The sequence below is a fragment of the Lathyrus oleraceus genome, chromosome 4 (genome assembly GCF_024323335.1).
Source record: "Lathyrus oleraceus cultivar Zhongwan6 chromosome 4, CAAS_Psat_ZW6_1.0, whole genome shotgun sequence".
Lineage (NCBI taxonomy): Eukaryota > Viridiplantae > Streptophyta > Magnoliopsida > Fabales > Fabaceae > Lathyrus > Lathyrus oleraceus.
The window spans coordinates 250,067,971-250,093,671 of record NC_066582.1 but is presented as its reverse complement, the minus strand read 5'-3'; the positions used below and the strand labels follow the sequence as shown (position 1 = coordinate 250,093,671).

The following is a 25,701-nucleotide window of genomic DNA, read 5'->3' as shown; positions in this document are numbered from 1 at the left end:
CGTTTTGCAAGTTCTGACATGTGTTGGAAAGCTAAGAGAAAGGGATACAACTTTTATGTTGAAGACAAAAGCTGATTCGGAGTGCCGACGTCTCAAATAATTCGTTGAAGTTTCGTACTTTAGGAAATATTTTCTTTTGGGCCATTTGTTGGGCCGAATTTAGGTTTTCCGACCCAGTTTGAATTATTAGTGAAACCCTTATTCTGTTTAAAAAGGCAGCCGCGGTACTGTAGCAATCACACATTATTCACGATAACTTTTTATTTTTATGCGATCATGAAGAGGAACTAATCTCCTAGAGTCAATCTGCTGTAACCGAATTTCCAAGGCTTTGAGGTTTTTATTCTATCAATTTAATTTCATTCTCTTTCAATCATATTCTATGAAATTTCATTTGCTTAATCTGTATTTTATGGAATGGTTTTGATTAAATTCGTATGATTGCATTCCTAACTATTAATCGCCGTTTTCGTTGCTTTGTCGTTAAATTGCGTTTGTAAATCGTGTTTGCTTAATTCACGATTGTATTTATCCGTTTGCTTAATTCGGAATATAGGAATATAAATCTGTCATATATCTATTGCGCTTGTCAATCGAATTTGAATCGAATAGAGATCGAAGCCGCTTAGGGAATTGGTAGGTAAAAACCAATGATTAGCCAGAAACCGAAAACAGTAGATTAGCTTATTTTATAACCGCTTATTTTAATAACTTTTTTTGCTTTGTTTTCTAAATCGACCACTAAAACATAAACCCCCCTTAAATCAATTTCATTAGGTTAAGAATAATACAAGAATCCTTGCGATACGATACTCGAGGTGTCGCTTCCTGTTTACTATATTTTATTACTCGTTTTTTACCCGTGTGCGACAGCGGATTAAATTGACGCCGTTGCTGGGGATTCTTTTAGATTTTAACCATTATTATAGTCTAACTATTATTATAGTCATATGTGTTTTAACATTTTTTTGCCCTAACTTTCTTGTGTTCTGGTGGTTTTGTGTTTCAGGATAAAAAAAATCTATTTTTTTAAGAAAATCGGCTCAAATTATTTCGATTCTTTGTCGATTAACTAGGAAAAAATCAAGGATCAAAAGCCTCTATTTAGGAACTAAATAGTGGAAGTCATCCTAAAAACCCGAAATTCCTTATTTTTCTATTTTTTATGATTTTTTTTTCTTTCTGTTTTGATAGTTTCAGAAAATTCCGAAAAAATTCTCAAAAATTTTAATTGACGTTATTAGATTAATTTTTGTGTTTTTGTATTTTTTCCCTTTTATTTTAATAGTTTTTTTTACGTATTTCAATTGTTTGATCTTAATAGGGACATTGTCGGTATTTTCCTATTTGTTGCTGCATTGCTGGATTAGTTATGTGTTTTCTCATTCTTTGTTGATTTTTTTTCTATTGAGTTTAATATGGCTGACCAAAGAACTCTGAGAGAACTTGTTGCTCATGATATGAATTATAATGGTTTATGTATTTAATATGCTGATGTTACTGTTCCTTTTGAGTTGAAATCTGGTTTAATACACTTGTTGCCAAGGTTTAGTGGTCTTGCAGGTGAGGACCCGCATAAGCATCTTAAGGAATTTCAGGTTGTTTGCTCTACACCATTGAGACCTGAAGGAATCACCGAAGATCACATCAAGCTGAGAGCTTTCCCGGTTTCACTACAGGGTGCTGCCAAGGATTGGTTATATTATCTTGAGCCAAATTCTGTCACGACTTAGAATGATTTGAAGAGAGTCTTCCTAGAGAGATTCTTTCCTACCTCCAGGGCTGCATCAATCCGAAAAGATATATGTGGTATTAGACAGGGAAATGAGTCATTGGCTGAGTATTGGGAGAGATTCTAATAATTAGTATCCAGCTTCCCTCAACATCAAATTACCGAACAACTGCTTATTCAGTATTTCTATGAGGGATTGTTACCAATGGATAAAAACATTCTTGATGCTGCTAGTGGTGGAGCACTTGTCGATAAAACTCCAGTTGCTGCTAAAGCCCTGATTGAGAACATGTCACTCAACTCCCAACAATTCACAACCAGAAATAATTATATGGTCCAAACAAAAGGTGTGAATGACATTCATGTTTCCTCTTCCAACAAGGCTTTAGAAACCAGAATTGAAGAGCTTACTTCTTTAGTGAAACAAATGGCAGTGGGTAAACCTCAAACAACAAAGTTGTGTGGTATTTGTACTTCTATTGAACATCCAACTGACACATGTCCTATTTTTCAAGATGATTCGGTCACTCAGTTGCCTCAAGCATATGCAGCTAACTTTTTCAACCAAAGCAACAATCAGAAAGGGTACAACATTCCTGACTTGTCCACCAACAAATATCACCCCAAGTGGAGGAACCATCCAAACCTTTGATATGGAAACCAGCAGCCCACCCCACAAAAATTAGTCATACCCCTGCCACAACCACAAACCACTCCACAAGTCTCCACCTTTGCACCTTTCAGGCCTTCATTGGAGGATCTTGTCAAACAAATGACTGTTAACAATCTCCAATTTCAGCAACAAACAGATTCCAGTATTCAGACTTTGCAGACACAGATTGGACAGATTGCCACTTCAATGAATGCCATGCAGCAAGCCCAAGGATCAAACCAACTTCTTGCTCAAACAGTTGTGAATCCAAAAGGCCCTAATGCTAATGTGAGTGCAATTTCCTTGAGATCCGAGAAGATAACAGAACCAGCCCCAGAAAAAAATAAAAAAATTCTTGAGGTAACACCTGAACCTTCTTCCGTTGTGATAGAAACTGAACCCTCTCTTGTGGTAGAAACTGAAAAAGAAAAAGAGAAGGAGTATGTGCCACCAGTTCCATTCCCACATAGAATACTGAAAAATAAAAGGACTGGTGATGGAGACAAGGAGAGAGAGATTTTAGATGTGTTCATAAAAGTGGCAGTAAACATTCCGCTTCTTGATGTTATTAAGCAGGTTCCAAAGTATGCAAAATTTCTAAAAGACTTGTGCACAAGTAAGAAAAGGTTGAAGGGCAATGAGAGAGTAAATTTGGGACGAAACATTTCAGCCCTTATCCAGCCTAAACATTCACCTGAAAAAGCTATTGTTTCATCCCTCAATCAGACCATACCCCAAAAGAGCAAGGATCCAGGAACTTTTTATATTCCATGTACCATTGGGGATAGTAAATTCGAAAATTGCATGCTTGATTTGGGAGCAGGCATTAATATTATGCCTACTTCTGTTTATAATAACCTTGACCTTGGTCCTTTACATCATACATGTTTAATCATTCAACTAGCGAACAGAAGTAATGCTCGCCCTATTGGAGTAGTGGAAGATGTGCTTGTTCAAGTTAATGACTTGATTTTTCCTGTAGATTTCTACATTCTGGACATGTATGGAGAAACAAATTCGAGCAGATCGCCCATCATTTTAGGCAGACCATTCATGAAAACGGCGAAAACAAAAATTGATGTCGACGATGGAACCATGTCCATGGAATTTGGTGGCATTGTCGCAAAATTTAACATTTTCGATGCCATGAAACATCCCTTGGAGGAGCATTCTGTTTTTCATATTGAATTGATCTCTGAGTTGGTTGATGACACCTTTTCTGAATTGTTTTCACTTGATTTTCCATCTCTATCTGAGTTTGATGATGTTTATTCATGTGATGATTGTACTGACACTAACCTTTGTGTTGTTTGTGCTGAGATTGATGCTGCCTTGCAGGGTGACAGTGTAAATGAAGTTGTTTATGTAGATGAAGCTCTTGACATTCCGGCTGCCCCAAACATACCATCCATTGAACAACCACATTCTTTAGAGCCTAAACCACTTCCCGAGGATTCATATGATTCAGCAAAAGCTTCAACTTAAGCAGAAATATAAGAAAGGAACTGGATGGACCTTGGCCGACACTCGTGATATTAGCTCATCCATATGTATGCATAGGATCTCACTTAAAGATGAAACAAATGTAGTGAGGCAGCCCCGTAATCCTTTAATTCTTGATGTTATGAAAAAGGAGATCACTTTCACATGCCCATTCAACACTTTTACTTATCGAAGATACTTTTTTGATTTTGGAATACAAGGCAAATGCACTAATCAAAATTTCAAGGTCAATGGACACTACCCAAAGCTACTCCATGAGAACCCGACTTTGGAAGAAGAGACTGTAGAAGAGCTCTCTTTGGGAAAGGCTACTTATGCAATCATTTATCCGCCTTGACTCCTCGGGTGTGTTCTTTCCTTTCTCTCACTCTTATTTTATATTTATGCTCTTTCATTGAGGACAATGTATGTTTTAAGTGTGGGGGAGGGAACTATTTATTTGTTTTGTTTCTTTGTTTTGTTTTTAGTTTTTCTCTGTTTTGGTTTTTGTTTGCTTTCTTAAAAAAAATTGCATGCTTTTTCCTTTGGTTTTTGAGTTACAATTATGAATATTTTTCTTAGTTCTCTTGACTAAAGTCTTGTGGTGTGATGTGAAAATTTTGATGTGCATTTTTAGTATGATAGGTAGGACTAGACTCTAAATTGTATATCTTTAGCAGTAGATCATTAACCCTGGTGAGCTTTGAGCTTTATATGGATAACATACAAAAATCCATCTCTTTCTTTCTTGTGTGATTCACTCATGTTTGTTAGTCTCTAGAACTTGAATTGACTCTTATTGATGCTGTTGTTTAATTGTGCACACTGATATGATAAAAGTAATTTTGTTTTTGTTTTTTTGTTTTTTTAGCCAGTTAGCCAAAAAGCCAACCCTGAAATAATTTCATCCCTTGTTTGAAACCCCCTTGAGCCTATTCTCCCTTTTTTGTTTAAAACTCATTACAAGTCGAGAAGTGAAAAACAATATTATCACCCTATTCAAAGGGTTGAAAGAGTCTTGTTTGGAGTTGTGTGAGGTTGAATAATTATGTTTGTAATATTTCAGAAGATGACAGAAAAAGAAAAAAAAATAGAAAAGAAAAAAAAGGAATGAAAAAATAGAAGGATAAGAGGAAGAAAAAATAGAAGGATAAGAGGAAGAAAAAAAAGGAATTCTGTTTGTAATATTTCAGTACATGTCAATACATACTCCTTCGAAAAAAATGAATAAAAAGAGGAAGGAGAAGAGAGAAAAATTGCTATAAAGTTGTTCAAGTGAATGAAATATTTTATAAATTCAACTCCCGCAGTTTCTTTCAAGTCTCTTTTATCTCTTTGAATTTTAGCTTAGTACCCTTTAGGATTTATCTCACCCTTACCTTGGCCACGTTACAACCAAATAAAAGTCCTTTTGATCTTTGTGTGCATGTATTTCAATTGTGGATGTTAGAGCCTTTTCAAGCTTATGGTAGTACGAATTTTCATGTTATGCTTTGAGTGTAAACAGTTAATCTAAACACTTGAGAGTTGAGTGAATTATATCCTGTGAGGATCTTACTGTTGTTGATGTACTTTTTGGTAATCTGTTTTTCTATCTGCTTTGAATGTCACAAAAAGTTGCTTACTAACACCATGTTCTTGAAGCTTAGACTTAGAATTATGGTTATACCTTGTATCTTGAAAACTTTTGGAAGTGCATGTTCTGTTTTCTTTCCTTTTGTTTTGAAATTGTAATTTTGCTCGAAGTGCAAAAGTTCAAGTGTGGGGGAATTTGATCAGTACATTTTGATGCATATTCTTCTATAATTTTACTTGGGCATTCATCTAGTTTATTTATCTTATTTTACTATATTATTATGTTTTTAGATTTAAGTTCATGGTTGCCTTTAATCTATTTTCGTTTGCTATTTTCAGTTTTAGCGGTTATTTGATGCCTGTCCACTGTTCGGATCATAACTTGAGCTACGGGGTGCCGTTTTGCAAGTTCTGACATGTGTTGGAAAGCTAAGAGAAAGAGCTACAATTTTTATGTTGAATACAAAAGCTGATTCGGAGTTCCGACATCTCAAATAATTCGTTAACGTTTCGTGCTTTAGGAAATATTTTCTTTTGGGCCATTTGTTGGGCCGAATTTAGGTTTTCTGGCCCAGTTTGAATTATTAGTGAAACGCTTATTCTATTTAAAAGGGCAGCCGCGGTACTGTAGCAATCACACATTATTCACGATAACTTTTTGCTTTTGTGCGATCATGAAGAGGAACTAATCTCCTAGAGTCAATTTGCTGTAACCGAATTTCCAAGGCTTTGAGGTTTTTATTCTATCAAATTTAATTTCATTCTCTTTTAATCATATTCTATGAAATTTCATTTGCTTAATCTTTATTTTATGGAATGGTTTTGATTAAATTCGTATGATTGCATTCCTAACTATTCATCGTCGTTTTCGTCGCTTTCTCGTTAAATTGCGTTTGCATATCGTGTTTGCTTAATTCACGATTGTATTTATTCGTTTGCTTAATTCGGAATATAGGAATATAATGAAGGAGAATTACCATCCAAGGCGCAGCGGAATTTAAAATTTTCTCCATTTAGTGATCCTTACGAATGGGCATGATCAGTGATAGAATCGTTACCTCTTGTGGCGATTCAAACCTTTGGTGCAGATCTCTTGTAACGATCAAAACCTTGGATACAAATCCACGGAGCGATCACGAACGTTGAACGATGACAACATCTCTACTCAGTCCACACGAACGGATTCCTTCAATCTCAGTGCTAGCTGGTACGAATGAAGGCTTTGAGTGAGAGAGAGAGGGAAACGAAATTCCAAGTCATCACTTGAGTTTGAGTCTTAGTTATAATGCTTCTACCCAAGGGGTTCTATTTATAGAACCACTTGTGTGAGCTTCAAGCTAAAAAGCCCACTTAAGTGTATTTTGGCCCATATCTTATAATATGCCAAGAATCACTTAAGTATTTGGTACCTTACCATATTTTATATTCCATTTAAGTGCACCGTACCTTACGATGTTCCTTAGTTACTCTATCTCTCATCAATCCGTCCTTTGTGTGTGACCCTGTAGGTTTTCGCGACGTTGGCAATTATATTAAATCACGCATTTAACGAAAATGTCATGTGATATGACAAAACCTCCTGTGATAATAATTATGTGTATAATTACCCCTTTGCCCTTATGTCTATATTTAACACAAGGTATAGACCGTGTCATCCTTGTCCAGTTCAATATTGGTCCCATAGACATTTATCCTGTTTCGCAGGATGGGAAAAATTGTATCTAGGTCACGCATGTCCCTCAGCATGCTTCGTGGAGTACCCATCAACTGTCTTTATGGTTATCCAGTTACGGACAATGTTGGATCAGCAACAAAGCACTCGACTCTACGTCTAGGGTCCATAGTGGTTTCAGGTCGAAGAGTGGCATACACCATTATCACCATGAGAATAACTTATGACACTTTGCATAAATTTCTATATAGTATTCTCATAGAGGGTCAATCCGGTATAAATATTACTCTTAATATTCATACCTATGTTTAAGACTTGATAACTCTTTATCCATGATCCATGAGATGTGATCATCAGTCTGCAAACATAATAGTCTTAATGCTTTAATGTTATCCCACTTCACAATAAAGCTCGACTACGGATACTTTAAGAATAGTGTCCTTATGTTTAATGTGGTCTCATGATTAAGTCATACTTGATACATTAAACGGACTATCTATTCTAGGGACTTTATTAAACAAACATAGTAAAGAAAAAGCCTTAAATAATTCGATACAAGTACCAAAAGTATTGCCCTCTAGGGCTTACACCAACAATCTCCCACTAGCGCTAGAGTCAATCAGGCATACCCCTAATGCCCATTAATCTAGTATGGCCATCATGCTTCTGCTGCGCAAGAGGCTTTATCAGTGGGTCAACAATATTGTCAAGTGTAGGTACTCTATATATTTTCACATCTCCTCTATCTATTATCTCTCGAATGAGGTGATAACGTCTAAGTATGTGTTTGGATCGTTGGTGAGATCTAGGCTCCTTAACTTGTGCGATAGCACCATTGTTATCACAATAGAGACCAATGGGATCCACAATGCTAGGGACTATGCCAAGTTCACTAATGAACTTTTTGATCTAAACAGCTTCCTTTGATGCACTTGAGGCAGCAATATACTCGGCCTCGGTTGTAGAATCAGCAACTGTATCTTGCTTTGAACTTTTCTAGCTCACAGCGCCACCATTTAAGCAAAACACATAACCATTGGAATCATTCATATTAAAGCGTCTCAGCACTTTGTCTATGTACTCTGACTTAGGCCAAGCATTTTGTGATCTATCTCTATAGATTCTGATTCCTAATTTATAGGCTGCTTCACCTAGGTCCTTCATAGAAAAGCATTTCCCCAACCAAGACTTTACTCGTTGCAGGGTAGGGATATCGTTTCCAATGAGTAATATGTCATCTACATATAATACCAGGAACACAATCATGCTCCCACTAACCTTCTTGTAGACACAGGGCTCATGTTCGTACTTGATCCATGAGTAATACATCACCTTGATCAGATATCCATATATCTCAAGTAGGTGACGTATCCTGCTTGACCTACGCTGGTCTTGTTCTACTTGAGCAGGTTGCTCTTACACAACTATTTGTGTTTCCTGCTCTTATTCATCCATAGGTGTATCAATGCCTTGTGATTCTTGAATTTCTTCAAGCTCTACTTTCCTCCCACTGATTCCTTTGGAAATAAAATCCTTTTCTAGGAAAACTCCAGTTCGAGCGACAAACACTTTTCCCTCTGAAGGATTGTAGAAGTAATACCCTCTTTTTTCTTTAGGATACCCCACAAATAAGCATTTGTCAGATTTGGGCTCAAGCTTAGTTGAAATTTGTCGTTTCACATAAACTTCGCAACCCCAAATCTTCATGTAAGACATATGTGGTTTCTTACCACTCCATATCTCATATGGTGTCTTCTCAACCTTTTTGGATGGAACACGGTTAAGTGTGTAAGCTGATGTCAATAGTGCATGTCCTCAAAAGGAGTTTGGAAGATCGGCGTGACTCATCATGGATCGGACCATGTCCAACAGGGTTCGATTTCTTCTCTCAGATACACCATTCCATTGGGGTGTTCCAGGAGGAGTGAGTTGGGATAGGATCCCACACTCTTTCAGATGGTCATCAAACTCTAGGCTTAAATATTCACCACCTCGATCTGATCGAAGAGTTTTAATATTCTTACCTAGTTGGTTTTTATACTTTATTCTTGAATTCCTTGAACTCTTCAAAGGACTATGATTTGTGTTTCATTAAATACACATAACCATATCTACTGAAATCATCAGTAAATGTGATGAAGTACTGAAAACCTCCTCTGGCTGGCATGTTCAGTGGTCCACATACATCAGTATGTATGAGGGCCAAAAGATCATTATATATTTCACCTTTTCCTGTGAATGGAGACTTTGTCATCTTTCCAATTAAACAAGATCTGCATGTCTCATATGATTCATAATCAAAAGAGTCCAACAGTCCATCTTTATGGAGTTTGGAAATGCGTTTCTCATTTATGTGGCCTAATCGACAATGCCAAAGGTAAGTTGGATTTAACTCATTAGGTTTCATCCTTTTAGTATTAATGTTATAAATAGGCATTTTAAGATCAAGGACATATAGTCCATTGTTCATTTGTGCAGAAGCATAGAATATATCATTCAAATAAATTGAGTAACAATTGTTCTTTATTATAAATGAAAAACCAAACTTGTCCAAATAAGAAATGGAAATAATATTCCTGCTAATTGCAGGTACATAATAACAGTTCTCTAACTGAATTATTAAACCACTAGGTAAAGTCAATACATAAGTTCCTACGGCTAAAGAAACAACCTTTGCTCCATAGTCAACTCGTAGGTCGACTTCACCTTTTGCCAAATCTCTACTCCTTTTTAGTCCCTGCACATTTGTACAAATGTGAGAACCGCATCCAGTATCTAATACCCATGATGCAGAAGTAGATAAATTAATTTCAATAACAAAAATACCTGAAGTTGAAGTCTCTACTCCATTCTTCTTATCTTCCAGGTACTTTGGGCAGTTTCTCTTCCAGTGTCCGGTCTTACCGCAATGGAAGCAAGTGCCTTCTTTTGCTATGCCTCAACTAGGCTTTAAAGCAGCAACGGTGGGTTTGGGTTTGGCAACTTCCTTGCCTTTCCCTTTATCACCCTGCTTAGTGGGCCTTTTGTTCTGTCTCTTTCCATTTCCGATCATTAGAATGGACTTCCCTTTTGACTTCAGATTCTGCTCGGCAGTTCTTAACATGGCGAGCAGTTCAGGAAGCGATTTGTCCATATCATTCATATTGAAATTTAGGATAAATTGTCTGAACCCATCTGGAAATGATTGCAAGATCAAATCAGTCGCAAGTTCCTTTCCGAGGGGAAAACCCAATCTCTCAAGGTTTTCTATATACCCAATCATCTTGAGTACATGGGGACCTACAGGGGCTCCCTCAGCTAACTTGCCTTGAAAAAGGGCTTTTGAAACTTCAAACCTCTCATGCCTTGCTTGCTCTTGATAGAGCATCTTCAGGTGTTCGATCATATCGAACGCTGACATGTTCTCATGTTGCTTTTGCAATTCTGAGTTCATGGTAGCTAGCATGAGACAAGCAGTTTCATTGGCATCATCGACATGCTTCTTATAAGCATCTCTTTCTGCCTTAGGTGCAGAACTAGGAGGTTCCTCTTCAGGAACAGGTGTCTCTAAGACATACAACTTTTTATCATGTTTGAGGACAATCCTCAGGTTTCGATGCCAATCCAGAAAATTTGTCCCAGACAATTTTTCCTTATCAAGGATTGATCGCAAGATGTTGTTAGAGGTGTTTGTTGTCATGGTAATCTACATAAGGATTAATGAAAATATAAGTATCATTGACATATTTAATTAGGCCTTTAATTAAATATGCTCCCACTATTTTTCTCAAAACAAATGACCCTCATCATTTGATTCGGAAAATCCCGTTGGAAGATTTTCTAGTGGGTCGAGATCCATATTTCACTTCGTTCTAAGTCCGCGTAGGCGGATTACACAAAACTAGGTTATTTAGGTAGGAACTCCTTCCAATTGTATCTCATACAACTCTCGAAAATTTCAGTTGGGTGAATAACTCCTTATTCCAATCCATCATATGGATCATTCCCAACTCTTGCTTCTAAACATATATAATATTATTATAATCAAGTTTGACCCATCGTTTTAGCAGTTGGATATTACAATTATCCCATCGCACCTTACCAATATAGAAAATGCACCTCGCGTAGGCGAAACCTACATTGTCCGATACTAGTCTTGATGAGTGCTAAAACTTGGAAAGCAAACATATATAATATTATTATAATTTGTTTAGTTAAGTTTGACCCATTGTTTTAACAGTTGGATATTACAATTATCCTATCGCACCTTACTAATATAGAACATGCACCTCGCGTAGGCGAAACCTACATTATCCGATACTAGTCTTGATGAGTGTTAAAACTTGGAAAGCATAAACTTAATATTTAATTTGAGGGAATTGCAATTTTTTCGGATCTCACCGGCTTATTTATCATATAAATCGCCTCTCACATGCATCAACATACATTCACATGCATCAACATACATACATACATAATGTAACAGTTATGGCCCCTAGCGCAATTGTTCTCCCAAGCCAATGAGAGAACCTAAGCTGACCTAACAACGATCTAAGCTTCTCCAAGCAAGATCTTCAAGGTTGTCCTCCTTTGGCACTGACTTCTTTGCTTTATTCATATCATTAAATTACATAAAAGAAACTCGTTTTACATACGAGGGAGTGAGATGAGAAAAGAAGTTACATTGAGAGATTAAAAGAGAGGCACGACACGCAGGTCGTATTTTAAAAACCAAAACAAAATAAAGGAAAACTAAGGCCATAACCGATCACCACAAGACAATAATAAACATATTATTATTATTATCAATTTTAATTCTTTTAATTAATTAAAACCAAACTAAATTTCGACGACCGATCACACTACGCAGAGTTAGCCGGGGGTCCGCTGCCCGGTCAGCGGGAACGGGTGTTCCGCTGCTCGGTCAGCGGACGGTGGTTCCGTTCAGCGGACAGGGGTCAAGCGGTGAAAGTTTAAAGCACTGAGTTAGCCGAACGGGTGAATTTTGCCTTGCGTTAACCGGTTAACCATATGCGTTAACCGGTTAACACTGTTTGAAATCTGTTCAAAAATTGTTTTCTGCCTTGCGTTAACCGGTTAACTAAATGCGTTAACCGGTTAACACTGTTTGAAAATCTCTTGGAAAACTGTTTTTCGTCTTGCGTTAACCGGTTAACCAAATGCGTTAACCGGTTAACACTGTTTGAAAAACTTAAATTTTTTATTTCGTATTGCGTTAACCGGTTAACCATATGCGTTAAACGGTTAACACTGTTCCATAAAGTGTTTAGAAAGCACAACTCTTGTGCAGTCACAACCCCAATCGCATAACTCTCTGACAACACAACCCTTGTGCCGTCACTAACCCTGATGCACCAATTTCAGACCGTTAAACACATCTCGATTGTTGATTCAGTATGATTGATCAACACGTCATTGCTTCACCATACTAATGTCGGATCAAGAAGCAAATGACCATTGATCGCTCAAAGGAAAACAACCATTGAGTGTTTGAATGAACGAAACGAGAACACTATATCATATATAATGTATTTTGCATCAGGATTACATATATCATATATATAACTTGATCGATCTCAATTTAATCTTTGATCCATTCTGTCTTTAATCATATTAATACATAACAAAAACAGTTATCAGATTCATGATTTCGTAAGTGGCTCTGATACCACTGAAGGAGAATTGCCATCCAAGGCGCAACGAAATTTAAAAATGTCTCCATTTAGTGATCCTTACGAATGGGCATGATCAGTGATAGAATCGTTACCTCTTGTGGCGATTCAAACTTTGGTGCAGATCTCTTGTAACGATCAAAACCTTGGATACAAATCCACGGAGCAATCACGAACGTTGAACGATGACAACGTCTCTACTCAGTCCACACAAACGGATTCCTTCAATCTCAGTGCTAGCTGGTACGAATGAAGGCTTTGAGTGAGAGAGAGAGGGAAACGAAATTCCAAGTCTTCACTTGAGTTTGAGTCTTAGTTATAATGCTTCTACCCAAGGGGTTCTATTTATAGAACCACTTGTGTGGGCTTCAAGCTAAAAAGCCCACTTAAGTGTATTTTGGCCCATATCTTATAATATGCCCAAAATCACTTAAGTATTTGGTACCTTACCATATTTCATATTCCACTTAAGTGCACCGTACCTTACGATGTTCCTTAGTTACTCTATCTCTCATCAATCCGTCCTTTGTGTGTGACCCTGTAGGTTTTCGCGACGTTGGCAATTATATTAAATCACGCATTTAACATAATAAACAGTGAGCGGTATCTAGCAACACATCATTGCTACCCAAGACACGAAAATGTCATGTGATATGACAAAACCTCCTGTGATAATAATTATGTGTATAATTACCCCTTTGCCCTTATGTCTATATTTAACACAAGGTATAGACCGTGTCATCCTTGTCTAGTTCAATATTGGGCCCATAGACATTTATCCTGTTACGCAAGATGGGAAAAATTGTATCTAGGTCACTCATGTCCCTCAGCATGCTTCATGGAGTACCCATCAACTGTCTTTATGGTTATCCAGTTATGGACAATGTTGGATCAGCAACAAAGCACTCGACTCTACATCTAGGGTCCATAGTGGTTTCAGGTCGAAGAGTGGCATACATCATTATCACCATGAGAATAATTTATGACACTTTGCATAACTTTCTATATAGTATTCTCATAGAGGGTCAATCCGGTATAAATATTACTCTTAATATTCATACCTATGTTTAAGACTTGATAACTCTTTATCCATGATCCATGAGATGTGATTATCAGTCTACAAACATAATAGTCTTAATGCTTTAATGTTATCCCACTTCACAGTAAAGCTCGACTACGGATACTTTAAGAATAATGTCCTTATGTTTAATGTGGTCTCATGATTAAGTCATACTTGATACATTAAACGGACTATCTATTCTAGGGACTTTATTAAACAAACATAATAAAGAAAAAGCCTTAAATAATTCGATACAAGTACCAAAAGTATTGCCCTCTAGGGCTTACACCAACATATAAATCTGTCATATATCTATTGCGCTTGTTAATCGAATTTGAATCGAATAGAGATCGAAGCTGCTTAGGGAATTGGTAGGTAAAAACCAATGATTAGCCGGAAACCGAAAATAGTAGATTGACTTATTTTATAATCGCTTATTTTAATCACTTTTTTTGCTTTGTTTTCTAAATCGACCACTAAAACATAAACCCCCCTTAAATCGATTTCATTAGGTTAAGAATAATACAAGAATCCTTGTGATACGATACTCGAGGTGTCGCTTCCCTTTTACTATATTTTATTACTCGTTTTTGACCCGTGTGCGACAGCGGATCAATCTCAAATTAGGCCAAAAAGGACTCGGGGTTACTATTCATGTTTATAACACAATCATACGATCCTGGTCACATCTATTGCGAGTCTTTTGCATAAATTATAGAAAATACATAAAATTGGGCACTACTTGCTTTTGTTAGCGCATTTCCCCTATCTTCGATGAATAATCCATCGGCTTTCGCATCATCCGAATTATTATTTGATGAGTCATTACTTTTTCCTAGCCATATGTTTTCTCAATTTTGTCCGTCAACTTTTGCATCATCCAGATTAGGTTGTTTAAAAATCTGCGCTCCAGTATCGACATATATCCTCTCAGACTACAGTCGATACCTGAGAACCACTTACTTTCATAGCGAAGTTGAAATGCATGCAGTCAGGTTAAAAAATAAATTTAATTAAAATTCTCACAATCGATATTAACATATTATATGATAGGTCATGAAACAATCCCCATAATCCCTAGTCCCTAGGAAACTATTCACTCATGGTGAAGACAAATACAACCACAAAGATATTCATCACCAAACTCATATTAATCAAACAAAACAGATAAAAAGTATAAAGAGAATGAATAGAAAACCTGAATTGGATTATAAACCTTGTTCCACAAATTTCTCCCTTGGAGATTTGAGTTACAAAGAAAAGTAGAAAAATAGAAACTAGAAACTAGGAGAAAAATACAAAAGTTGGGAACCCTAAACTCATAATAGGCTATGAGTTTTATAGGGAAAAATAAAAGTGCAAAATATCCTTGGTTCAATACAAAGTATTCAGATTTGATTGAGATCCAATCATGCCTAAGAGCCATAATTAAAAGGAGATCTTTCTAATTATGAAAGTAAAGCAAAAACTTAACTTATCCTCTTTAGTTGATGACAAAATATTGAGAAAAGACATAATATTAAAATGTGCAAGAGGTTTGTAGATCTCATAAAATTCAGCTTGCTCTTATGCTTAGTTGTCTTGAATAAAACATCATAAAAAGCAACCAAAAACTTTTCAAAAACATAAGTTGAACCTATTGAAATATTTTCCTTAAAATATGGTACTCCCTTCGGTCTTATTTATAAACAAAAGTTTTCTAAATTTTTTGGCCTTAAATATAAGAAAATGTCAACAAATCTAGATTCATTTAATACCTTTATTTCAAAATTATCCTTGCATTAATTACTTAATATTGTTAGCGGTAATAATTTAATTGAGGGTATACTAGTAATTGTGTTATTTCTCTGGCATGAAATCAATAATTGTGAAATTTATCTTTTTTACTTATAAATCATGTTGGAGTACTATCAGATTTTTTCTAATAGTTACATGAATCTTTCCACACTATTCATAGATAAAATAAAAATAAACATGTGTGTGTGCGTGCGTGCGTACGTGTGCGTGTGTGCGTGTGAGTGTGTGTGTGTGTATGCACGAGTGTGTGTTGTTGTGTGTGCGTGTGTGTGTGTATGTATGTACACGTGTGATGTTGTGTGTGTGTGTGTGTGCGTGTACTGTGTGTGTGTTATTGTACGTGCGCGTGTGTGTGTGTGCGCGCGTGTTGTTGTTGTTGCTGGGATTCGAAGCATGCCCTGAATTATTTTTTCCCTCAATTATATTTTTAAATCGAGGAAATATATGATATTTATTAAAAAGAACGTGGTGCGCCTTGATTTTTGGTTGGATGAGGTGAAAGTTTTATCATGAAATAGAAATAGAAATGATCATCACTGTAACAATGCAAATGAAATGAATGACCAGATAAAATGGTCATAACATGCACTTTATGAAGTAAAAGATCTTAAGAACAAAATTTAGGATATGCCACTTAATAAAATCTTCATATAATTCCTTTCTCAAGCTCTTCACGTAAGTGCATTTCTTTTACATCAAATTGTTATAATTCTAATCCGTAATTGGAAGCAAGATATAATACACTAAAAATGTATTATTTTTGCGTTTTTGAATGCAAAACCTTTAGCAAGCAACATTGCTATGTGTTTCTCAAATTTTCCATCTTTATTGTATACACTTACTTGCAACCAACTAGTTTCTTTCTTTTTGGTAAAACATCCAACTGTGTTTTATTCTTCTCTGATGCGTATATATATATATATATATATATATATATATATATATATATATATATATATATATATATATATATATATATATATATATATATATATATATATATATATATATATATTCATCTTCCAATTATTATCTGATATTTTTTTTAAATGTACTTGACTTTATTTATAACCATGATAGTTACTATGATAATAAATAAACATGTGAAATTTACAAAGTAATTAAGTTAACACAATTTCTTAATATACTTAAAACCTTATCTACAAAATAATATATTTTAATTTTCAACAATAATAATGAGTTTTCCACCTATGAAATATTGAATCAAAATCAAATTAAGTTCCATCAACACTTAAATGGTGGCTTAAAATTAAGGTTAAACACTTTCTATACAATTAATCTATTTGATGACACAATCCTTCACGATGCCGTGACATATAATTTCCATTTTTCTTTTCTTTTGTGCACGTTTTGTGACCGAATTGCACTTTTAGTTTTTTTAGCTGTTCAAAGAATAAAACTTAGGCACAAAGCCATAACTGTGACAATAGTAAATAAAAAAAAGCAAAACTCCACTAAATTTGTTTATGTTGCAGACGTTGCTTTTGATTATATAATTTATAATAATGTTAATTAGATTCTAATTAATTTACTTAATTTGTAAATAATACTATGATGCAGACCCTCAAAAGATTCTGATATAGACAAATTTGTTGGAAACACACAAATCTCGAATAGAATTGGAGCTAGCATTGAAGATAATTTTGAATATTATTGTCTCAAAAAGAGCCATCTACAAATCTCTTAAAATAAAATAAAGAATAATGCACATTGACAACTTTAAGTATATAACATTTATAATCAAAATGTATTGAAACACAAGAATTAGTATTAAATAAATTTTTATGGTTTTGATCTAACCGCTGTAATAATTGGTAAACTACGTGTAGATCCATGCATGTGAATGCGTGTTTGTGTTTAACTGTATTTTTAGTAAAAAAAACATAGCTTTTTGTTTTACTCAGAAAAGTATTGTTAAAAAGCGATAAAAATATGAATGCAATAACGTGTCAAATTATTGTTCACTAAACAATCGAATTGTGTGTAGACTCTATATATAGTGAAATGGGAATGAGAATCAAAAACATTTGATATAGTTATACTTTTGCTTTTAGTGACTTTTACACGGTTTATACATATTGAGTAAATTCTTATATCATAGTATAAATATAAGTAAATATCTATTCTAAAATTACACTATATGAATGTCTTAATTATTTGAAAATAATCATCATTAATAACTCTATGCCCTACAAAAAAAAGTTGTGTAGGAGTATTGGTTCACTTCAAACAAACATTAGAGGGCCTAAAATATAGGGGGAAGAGGGTGTGTCGGGTTGGCCTACGCCATGGCTGGTCTGCACTTAAAAACATCAAAGAAACTTTTCTAACCCTAAAAATACTTCAAGTTTATTGGATAGTTGTAATGATAGTTATGTCGGATTATGATTTTAAGCTTATAATTCCTAGCACAAAAAATAAGATAGTAAATCTTTTACGAAAATTTTAAAGATTTATGCATTACGCGATAACATTGACAGACATGTCTGTCATATTTAAGTTTGTTTCGCAAAAATTTGTATAAACTCAGATGTACTAGACATGGTTGAGAGCGGGGCGATTTGTGGATCTTGCATCTCTAAAATTTAAAAGTTGTATAAATTTTTATTAATGTCGCACTCGTGCATCTCTAAAATTTAAAAATTGTATAAATTTTTATTAATGTCGCACTCGTAAAAGTCTATGTAAAACGGAACAGGACACATCAAATATATTAGAGGGATCAATTTTTCTATCCAAAAAAAGATAACAATACAATACAATACAACACAGTTTGTTGTCAATTTGTCTTTATATATATATATATATATATATATATATATATATATATATATATATATATATATATATATATATATATATATATATATTCTTTATTATATATAAAATAGATTTCTTACTCTTAATATTTAATGGATTGGTTTATGTTGATTTTAACCTAACTTGCAACCCAAACCAAAATTAAAATTTTGGTTCGGCTTTTAGTTTGATAAATAAATCATTGAATTTAATTTTTGGTTTGAGTTTGATAAAATCGATTAATTTTATATTTTGTTGGATACGGATTACCGATTCTTAAAAAAAAGTACATTTCAAAGCATTTTCAACTATATTTTGTATTTTTAAACGAAAGAAGAAATTTCCATCCTTCTTTTCTCTAAAAAAAACTATCTAAAATATAATAATGGCAATAAATTATCTCAATCACATAATATACAAAATGCATTTATTTGATATCATAAAACACTTTTAAAATTAATAAAATACAACTTCAAATTGGCAACAAAATGATTCAGTGTGACCCTTCTAATCAAGACTCAAGATTTAGTTCACAGGTCTTGTTGTAAATAAATAAATTAGTGTCACCCTTCGAATCAAGACTCAAGATTTAGTCATACATCTTATTGTAAATAAATAAATTAGTTTTCATGTTAGACTAGAATAGAAACGTAGGGAACAAACCAACAAGAGAAAATGAGATACAATTGGTTTTTGACATAGCCTATCTCATCATTAATTTTTTTAATGATCAAATCTGATAGGTTAATTGCATCATGTGAATTGGGTGCGGGTTCACGTGATATACATAAATATCTTTTTTAAATAGAAAATTCCTTTTCTAGATATCTCGCTCGATTCTTTAGTGTCTCCGTCTATAACGCTCAATCGTGCGTGAAATGTATATTGGTTCAACAAATGTTACATAAAAGATCGTGAGATTTAATTATGCTCTCTAGATTTTAGGGAATCAACAATTACCCATTCTAAGAGTGGTTACTATATTCTAGGAAGACTTAGGTCCAGACCCAAAGAATTATAAATATCTCAATATAGTGATAGAAAAATCTAACAACAACTCATAAACATACACATATAAGAGCTTCTCACTCCACATGAGCTAGCTTTCAACCTCACAACAACCTTAAAGCCTCTAGCAACCCTTAATCTCTAGGGGTTGTCACGCATTTGTACTTTTAGCAAGTACAATTGACGTCCACTGTGGGGTTCAAGTCAAACTAATATAGGCCACACTCATCACGTATTCACCATTGCTTTCACCATATTCTCACGAGGATGTTCAAGTGAAGTTCTGAGAATACCACCAACACCATCGCTAGAGGCTTCGTCGTGGGGGAGAATCTAGCTCCCCTTGAAGAATGTACACCCGACAAGTGTTAACGAAAAACATCGCTCCCCTAAAGCTCTAAAAAACCCTAGAAAGAGACCAAGAACCCTAAATCACCTTTTTGAGAGAAACCAAAGTCGATGTTCCACCCCTTACAATAATGATCCCATGGTCATCACAATTCACTATGGCAATTGGGATGTGAGGCGAATGTTGATCAACCTTGGCAGCTCATCAGGCATCCTGTTATGGAATGTATTCTAGGGGATCCAACTTGATCCTGATAGTATTAGAGCTTTTCAAGGATCCCCGGTTGGACTTTTCAAGAGAGTAGGTGTAGGTTAAGGGCCACATCACTCTCGAAAAAACATTCGGTTCAGGGGTAAGTGCCTGAACCATTGAAGTAAAGTATCTAGTGGTAGATGTCGCATATCCTTACAACGTCATCCTAGGAAGGCCCACCCTAAAACTATTGGGGACCGTCTTGTCCACCCTTCATTTACCTCTAATATCCACTACTTTATGAGCATGCGAATACGATCATAGGGGATCACGAGATCGCCCAATAATGTTACTGGAGTGGCCTGCAAATAACGTGAGAGCCTCTCACCCTGGGTGTCATCCCTTATTCAGAAATAGAGGATGTTGATGCATCAAGATGGGACCCCGGGTTAGGGGCATAGAGTGAAAGTCTTACTCCAACAGAGGATTTGAAAGAGGTCCATATTGAGAATTTGCATGACTAGGTTGCTAAGTTGGGCACATCATTATTAGAGTCTGAAGAAAAGGATTTTATCTCCCTACTCATGAAGAACATCGATAGTTCACCTAGGCTTCATAGGATATGCCTGGCATAGATACCATAGTGGTATGTCATCACCTCACCATAGACCTTTCAGTCAACCCAGTGTCTTAAAGGAAGCATAAGGTTGGCTATGAGAAGCGATCAACAATTGACGAAGAGGTTCAGAAGCTTACAAGCACTGATTTCATAATAGAGGTCAAATACCCTTTGTGGTTGGCTATCATGGTCCTAATGAGGACGACATCAAACAATTGGCCTATGTGCGTCGATTTTATTAACCTCAATGGTGCATATCCCAAATATCTATATTCTCTTCCCAAAATATATTGCCTAATTGACAAATCTTCGGATTGAGTTTCATGGATACTTATTCACGATACAACTAGATTAAGATGGACCTCATAGATGCACCCAAGACGATATTCATGTCCAACCATGGCAACTACTATTACAATGTCATTCCTTTTGGGCTTAAGGACACTTGTGCCACTTATCAAAGACTCATGGATTCAGTGTTATCAAAACAAATAGGGAATTACTTGGAGGTTTACATTGATAACATGATAGTGAAGATGTTAGAAGGGGTTTCATGCAGCATACTTGAAAGATATCCTAGGTTCAATTAGTGAACTCTTGGGGTTTTATGCACACTAAGAGGGGCATAGAGGTGAACCCAAAAAATAATAAAAGCCATTATAGACATGAGGAGTCCCTTCAACGTCAAGGAGGTTCAACAACTAATTGGGTGTTTAACTTCCCTCTCTCATTTTCCTTCCTATGTGGATGACAAGGCTTTCCACTTTTTTCCTATGTCGAAGAAAAGTTAGAGGTTTGAATGGAAATACAAATGTGAGGTGACTTTCTCAAAGCTCAAGGTGTTCCTAGCATCACTGCTATCCTGACACGCTTGATATCAAGTTCACCTTTATATCTCTACTTGTATGTTAATGACCAAGTGTTGACCTCAGTGCTCGTCTAAGAAATAGATAGAGTGGAATAACCTATGTATTTTGTGGGCAAAGTGTTCAGAGGCGCCGAGATGCGTTATCGGAAGATATAAAGGCTCACATTGGCAGTAGTGGTGAATGTAAGAAAGCTTAGGATTTATTTTCAAGAACATTGGATATTGGCAAAAACAGACTTTTTCATTCACCAGGTCCTCAAGAAGAAAAATTTAGTAGGAAGAATGGTATCTTGTGCAATCGAGTTGTATGAAATGGCATGTGATACATTCCGAAAGGAAACATCAAATCACATGTATTGGCAGATCTTTAAGTAGAGTTCAGCATGCCAATTGGCTAAGAATTTCCCCATATCTAGATCCTTTTGCTAGACGGAGGCTCTAACGTTAAGAGGAATGGAACTGGGATATTTCTATAAGGGAAAGATGACATATTGATTGTTAAGTCGCTAAACATTGAATTTAAGGCACACAATAATCAGGCCGAGTATGAAGCTTTATCGCTGACATGTCTCTTACCCTAGAAGTAGGTGCGTCAACTCTGAAGCCCAATAATGGCTCTCGATTGGTAGAAAATCAGATCACGTATGAGTATTAAATAAAGGATCCACAACTCATCAAATATAAAAAGAATATACGAGAATTAATCGAGCTTTTCAGAACGTTTAAGATAATGCATATGCTTAGGGAACATAATTTCAGGTAGACCTATTATCCAAGCTTTCCAGTTCAAAGAAAATAGGGTTGAACTTTAATGTGATACAAGAAATGCTCGCCATCCCTAGCATTGAGGCAGGGGAGGCAAACATTATTGATATCGCCTCGATTGGTAGTTAGATGACGCCTATAGACGAGTTACCGGCAAAGCAAATCTATAAGCATGCAATGAATTAAATTTGGCTGCCAGTGAAGCTCTATAAAATGGGAAGAGTCTCCCTTATCTTAAGGTTCTTGGATGATCGGGAAATTACCTTGGTTCTAGCTAAAGTATATCAAGGGGCTTGTGATAGCTATATTGGTGGGCGAGCTTTGGGTAACAAGTTGTTAAAAGCAGGTTACTACTATCCTTCCCTAATGAGGGACAATATGGATTTTATCAATATATATGACTAATTCCAGAGGATGTTAATATACACCATGTGCTATCCAAACTCCTCCATTTTGTGACAACTCCATGGCCATTCTATCAGTAGGGAATGGATATTCTGGGACATTTCCCTATATTTCCCAGCCAGCTAAAGTTCCTGATCATATGAGTGTATTAATTCATGAAATGGATATATGTTAAAGTTATATCTAAGATTAAGCTAGAAATAGTTTACAACTTCTATTGACAAAGGATTATATGCAGGTTCAATTTTCTAGATATTATTGTTTTAGACAATGAAATTCAGTTCACGACTATTGTTGTGGCCGATTTTTGCAAAGATTTGGGAGTATAAACCTAGTTCATATCAATCGTTCACACATAGAAGAATGGGCGGGTAGATTCAGCAAATAAAGTAATGATGAAGAGGATCAAGAAGAAGTTGGATGACGCTAAAGGATTTTGGGAAGATAAGCTACACGAAGTGCTATTGTCATATCACACCACATCTCATTTCACCATCGGGGAATCCCCCTTCACACTAGTATATGGGGCGGACACCATGTTTCTAGTAGAAATTGACACGCCATCATGGTGATGATCTCAGTTCAACAAGGAGGCAAACGAGGTAGTGCTAAGATGTGTCATTAACCTAGTTGATGAGATAAAAGATGTCTCCCACATTTGAGAGTTCATTTCTAAGCAAAGAACATCCAGAAGATATAGCTCCAGGGTGGTTCGAAGGGAGATGCAAGAAGGATATTGGTGTTGCGACAACTTTGTTCGGGCATTTTAAATTTTCAGGCAGACAACTTTTTTTGTTTTGTCCATAATAAAATTTCAATTTTACAGGCAGATCAGTTGAATCAATTTCTCAACCGCGTGTAAAATCAGTGAACAATGTTTTCATGTTTAGACCTGCAACTGTTTATTTTATTGATCTATATTACGTGTAGTTTAATTTGGTATGCTCGTTTTATTTTTTAAACATCCATGCACGTTTTCATTTTGATCAGTTTGAGCCTTTTCATTCGGGTATTTTTAACTGTGAGATTTGATATGCGACTGTATGTTTTATGGAACTTCACTGTGCATATATTATTTTACTACATTCATTTGTTTTTTTGCATGTTCGCGCGTCCGCTTTTTGTTCGTTGTAATCTCTTTTATTTCATTTTTTTAATTAAAAAGTAATTGAGAAAAATAAATAATAATAAACGAATTAATTGAGTTTGATTTATTTATGTTTGTTATAAAAGTTCTGTGAATTTTATTTCATTAATTTTGAACTCAATTTGATCACCTAAAAATATCTAAGGGCAATTTGGATAGTTGATAAATTTTCAACCCTAATTGTGCTACTATATAATGTTAACGTTGAGCCAATGCAAGGATATCAATCACATTTTTCCTCTCTCAATTCAAAATCCAAACCATAAAACATATAAATAAATAAAAAGGAAAAACTCATAAGAAGGATTTTGCTTCTTCTTGATGGAGAAATTATGTCCACTATGCACACCCATCAAATCTCTCTCCCACTCTTAGCTTTTGAAAAAAAAAGGAAAACAACATTTCCTCTCTCTTAATTTTGTCAGCATGTAACCCATACTCCTTCTTTCTTCACTAAACATCACATTTACATCCCACTCTCCTTTAAAAAATCAAACCCACCATGCATCATCACTCGTTAACCACCAGAGCCACTGATGACTTCTCGGCAAGTGTATCGATAATGTCATATGAATAAAAAAGATCAAATCCACAGGGACTGCTATTCAACACGACAATATTGTGCAATACGTAGAAAATACTAAATTAAGGGGGTTCGAGTTTTAGTTTCGAAAAGAAAATAAAGTGTTCTAACAAATTTACGAGAGCAGTCAGGTTGTGTATAGAATCACTTATTTCTCTATTGTTGATGTTCGATGCATTACATGAATGACATCGTCAGTATAATTCCACGAAAAATTAACAAAACCGTTATAACAAATCCATTAGTGTATAACTCACTAATCTATAATCGAAGTTTTCTATCCCTAGTCCACTAGCGTAAGCAAGATTAGACAATGAAATAGAACCTTAATTCCTAAGCAACTACTTGGAGTTTCCTATCCATAGTCAACCCGTATAACCCCAACAATTTCCCTAGGTCCAACACATAGACTAATGGTTTGTATTCCTTATGTGCCCAAAATTAGATTAAAAGAGTATCTCACATAAAAAGAATTAAGAACAAGGTGTAATTGAATAGAATTATAGATCAAATTATTCATGCAATATCAAATCAAACATATGTCCCAACAATATCAAAATAGGTTCATCAAACACAACCTAACCTATAGAGAATTAGCTACTCATAGTGCAAATTACAATACCAAAATCAAATAAAAAAGGTTGCATAAGAAATCCCTTGAAGAATTGGCCTCCAATGGCTTCAAATGCTCTCCAAATATGCCCTTTGGTGCTCTAAAATCTTTCTTCACATGTAAAAACTCAGAACCCTTGAAAAAATACAAAGTTTTCCATTTGAAAGCCTTCAAAATGGATCAGAACGTGTCATAAAAAGCCCAGAAAAAGGGTCATTGCGCGTGTGATAACCTGCATCACGCGATGCAACTTTTACTTCCCTATCGCTCGCATGATTCTGCGCGTGATTATTTCAGTAGATGCAGATTTTTTCTCCCTTTTTCACCTAATTTTCACCAAGTCCATATTTCTCCACACTTAGTCATTTTTTCCTCTTTCTTTGGCTGTTATTCTCATTTTTGCTCCACTTTAACTTGTTTTGATCCTTTCTTCGACCGAAGTCATGTAATGACAGAGTGTCATCACAACCCCAAACTTGAATTGTTGCTTGTTCTCAAGTAACTTGCTTGTATTTCCAATTCCAAATAGAATACAAGTTGCACTATAACAATTGAACATCACCATATAAATTTTATTTTACCTGACCATCGTTCTAGCTTCCAACTTCCATCAAGAAAATTCATAAAACATCCTCAAACTTTAGAAAGTACTCAACATGTCCCTCATCTCACCTTGACTCACTCAATGGA

At 35.3% G+C, this 25,701-nt stretch overlaps 1 protein-coding gene across 1 annotated transcript; it reads left to right on the top strand.

Annotated features, from left to right (window-relative positions):
• Positions 1-1,937: 1,937 nt before the first annotated feature.
• LOC127136919 (uncharacterized) lies at positions 1,938-17,350 on the top strand. The gene is made up of 3 exons (XM_051063428.1): positions 1,938-2,255; positions 2,607-3,385; positions 17,224-17,350. Exons 1-3 carry the CDS (start codon positions 1,938-1,940, stop codon positions 17,348-17,350), a joined length of 1,224 nt encoding a protein of 407 aa, XP_050919385.1.
• The last annotated feature ends 8,351 nt before the right edge of the window (positions 17,351-25,701 follow it).

What these genes read in the sequence shown, in the direction of transcription:
- LOC127136919 (XM_051063428.1), top strand. Translation starts at nt 1,938, where the DNA reads ATGGATAAAAACATTCTTGATGCTGCTAGTGGTGGAGCACTTGTCGAT. An exon ending in CTATTTTTCAAGATGATTCG is followed by an intron (nt 2,256 to 2,606) that starts GTCACTCAGTTG and finishes AATGCCATGCAG; the next exon opens with CAAGCCCAAGGATCAAACCA. An exon ending in GATTTCTACATTCTGGACAT is followed by an intron (nt 3,386 to 17,223) that starts GTATGGAGAAAC and finishes ACTATGATGCAG; the next exon opens with ACCCTCAAAAGATTCTGATA.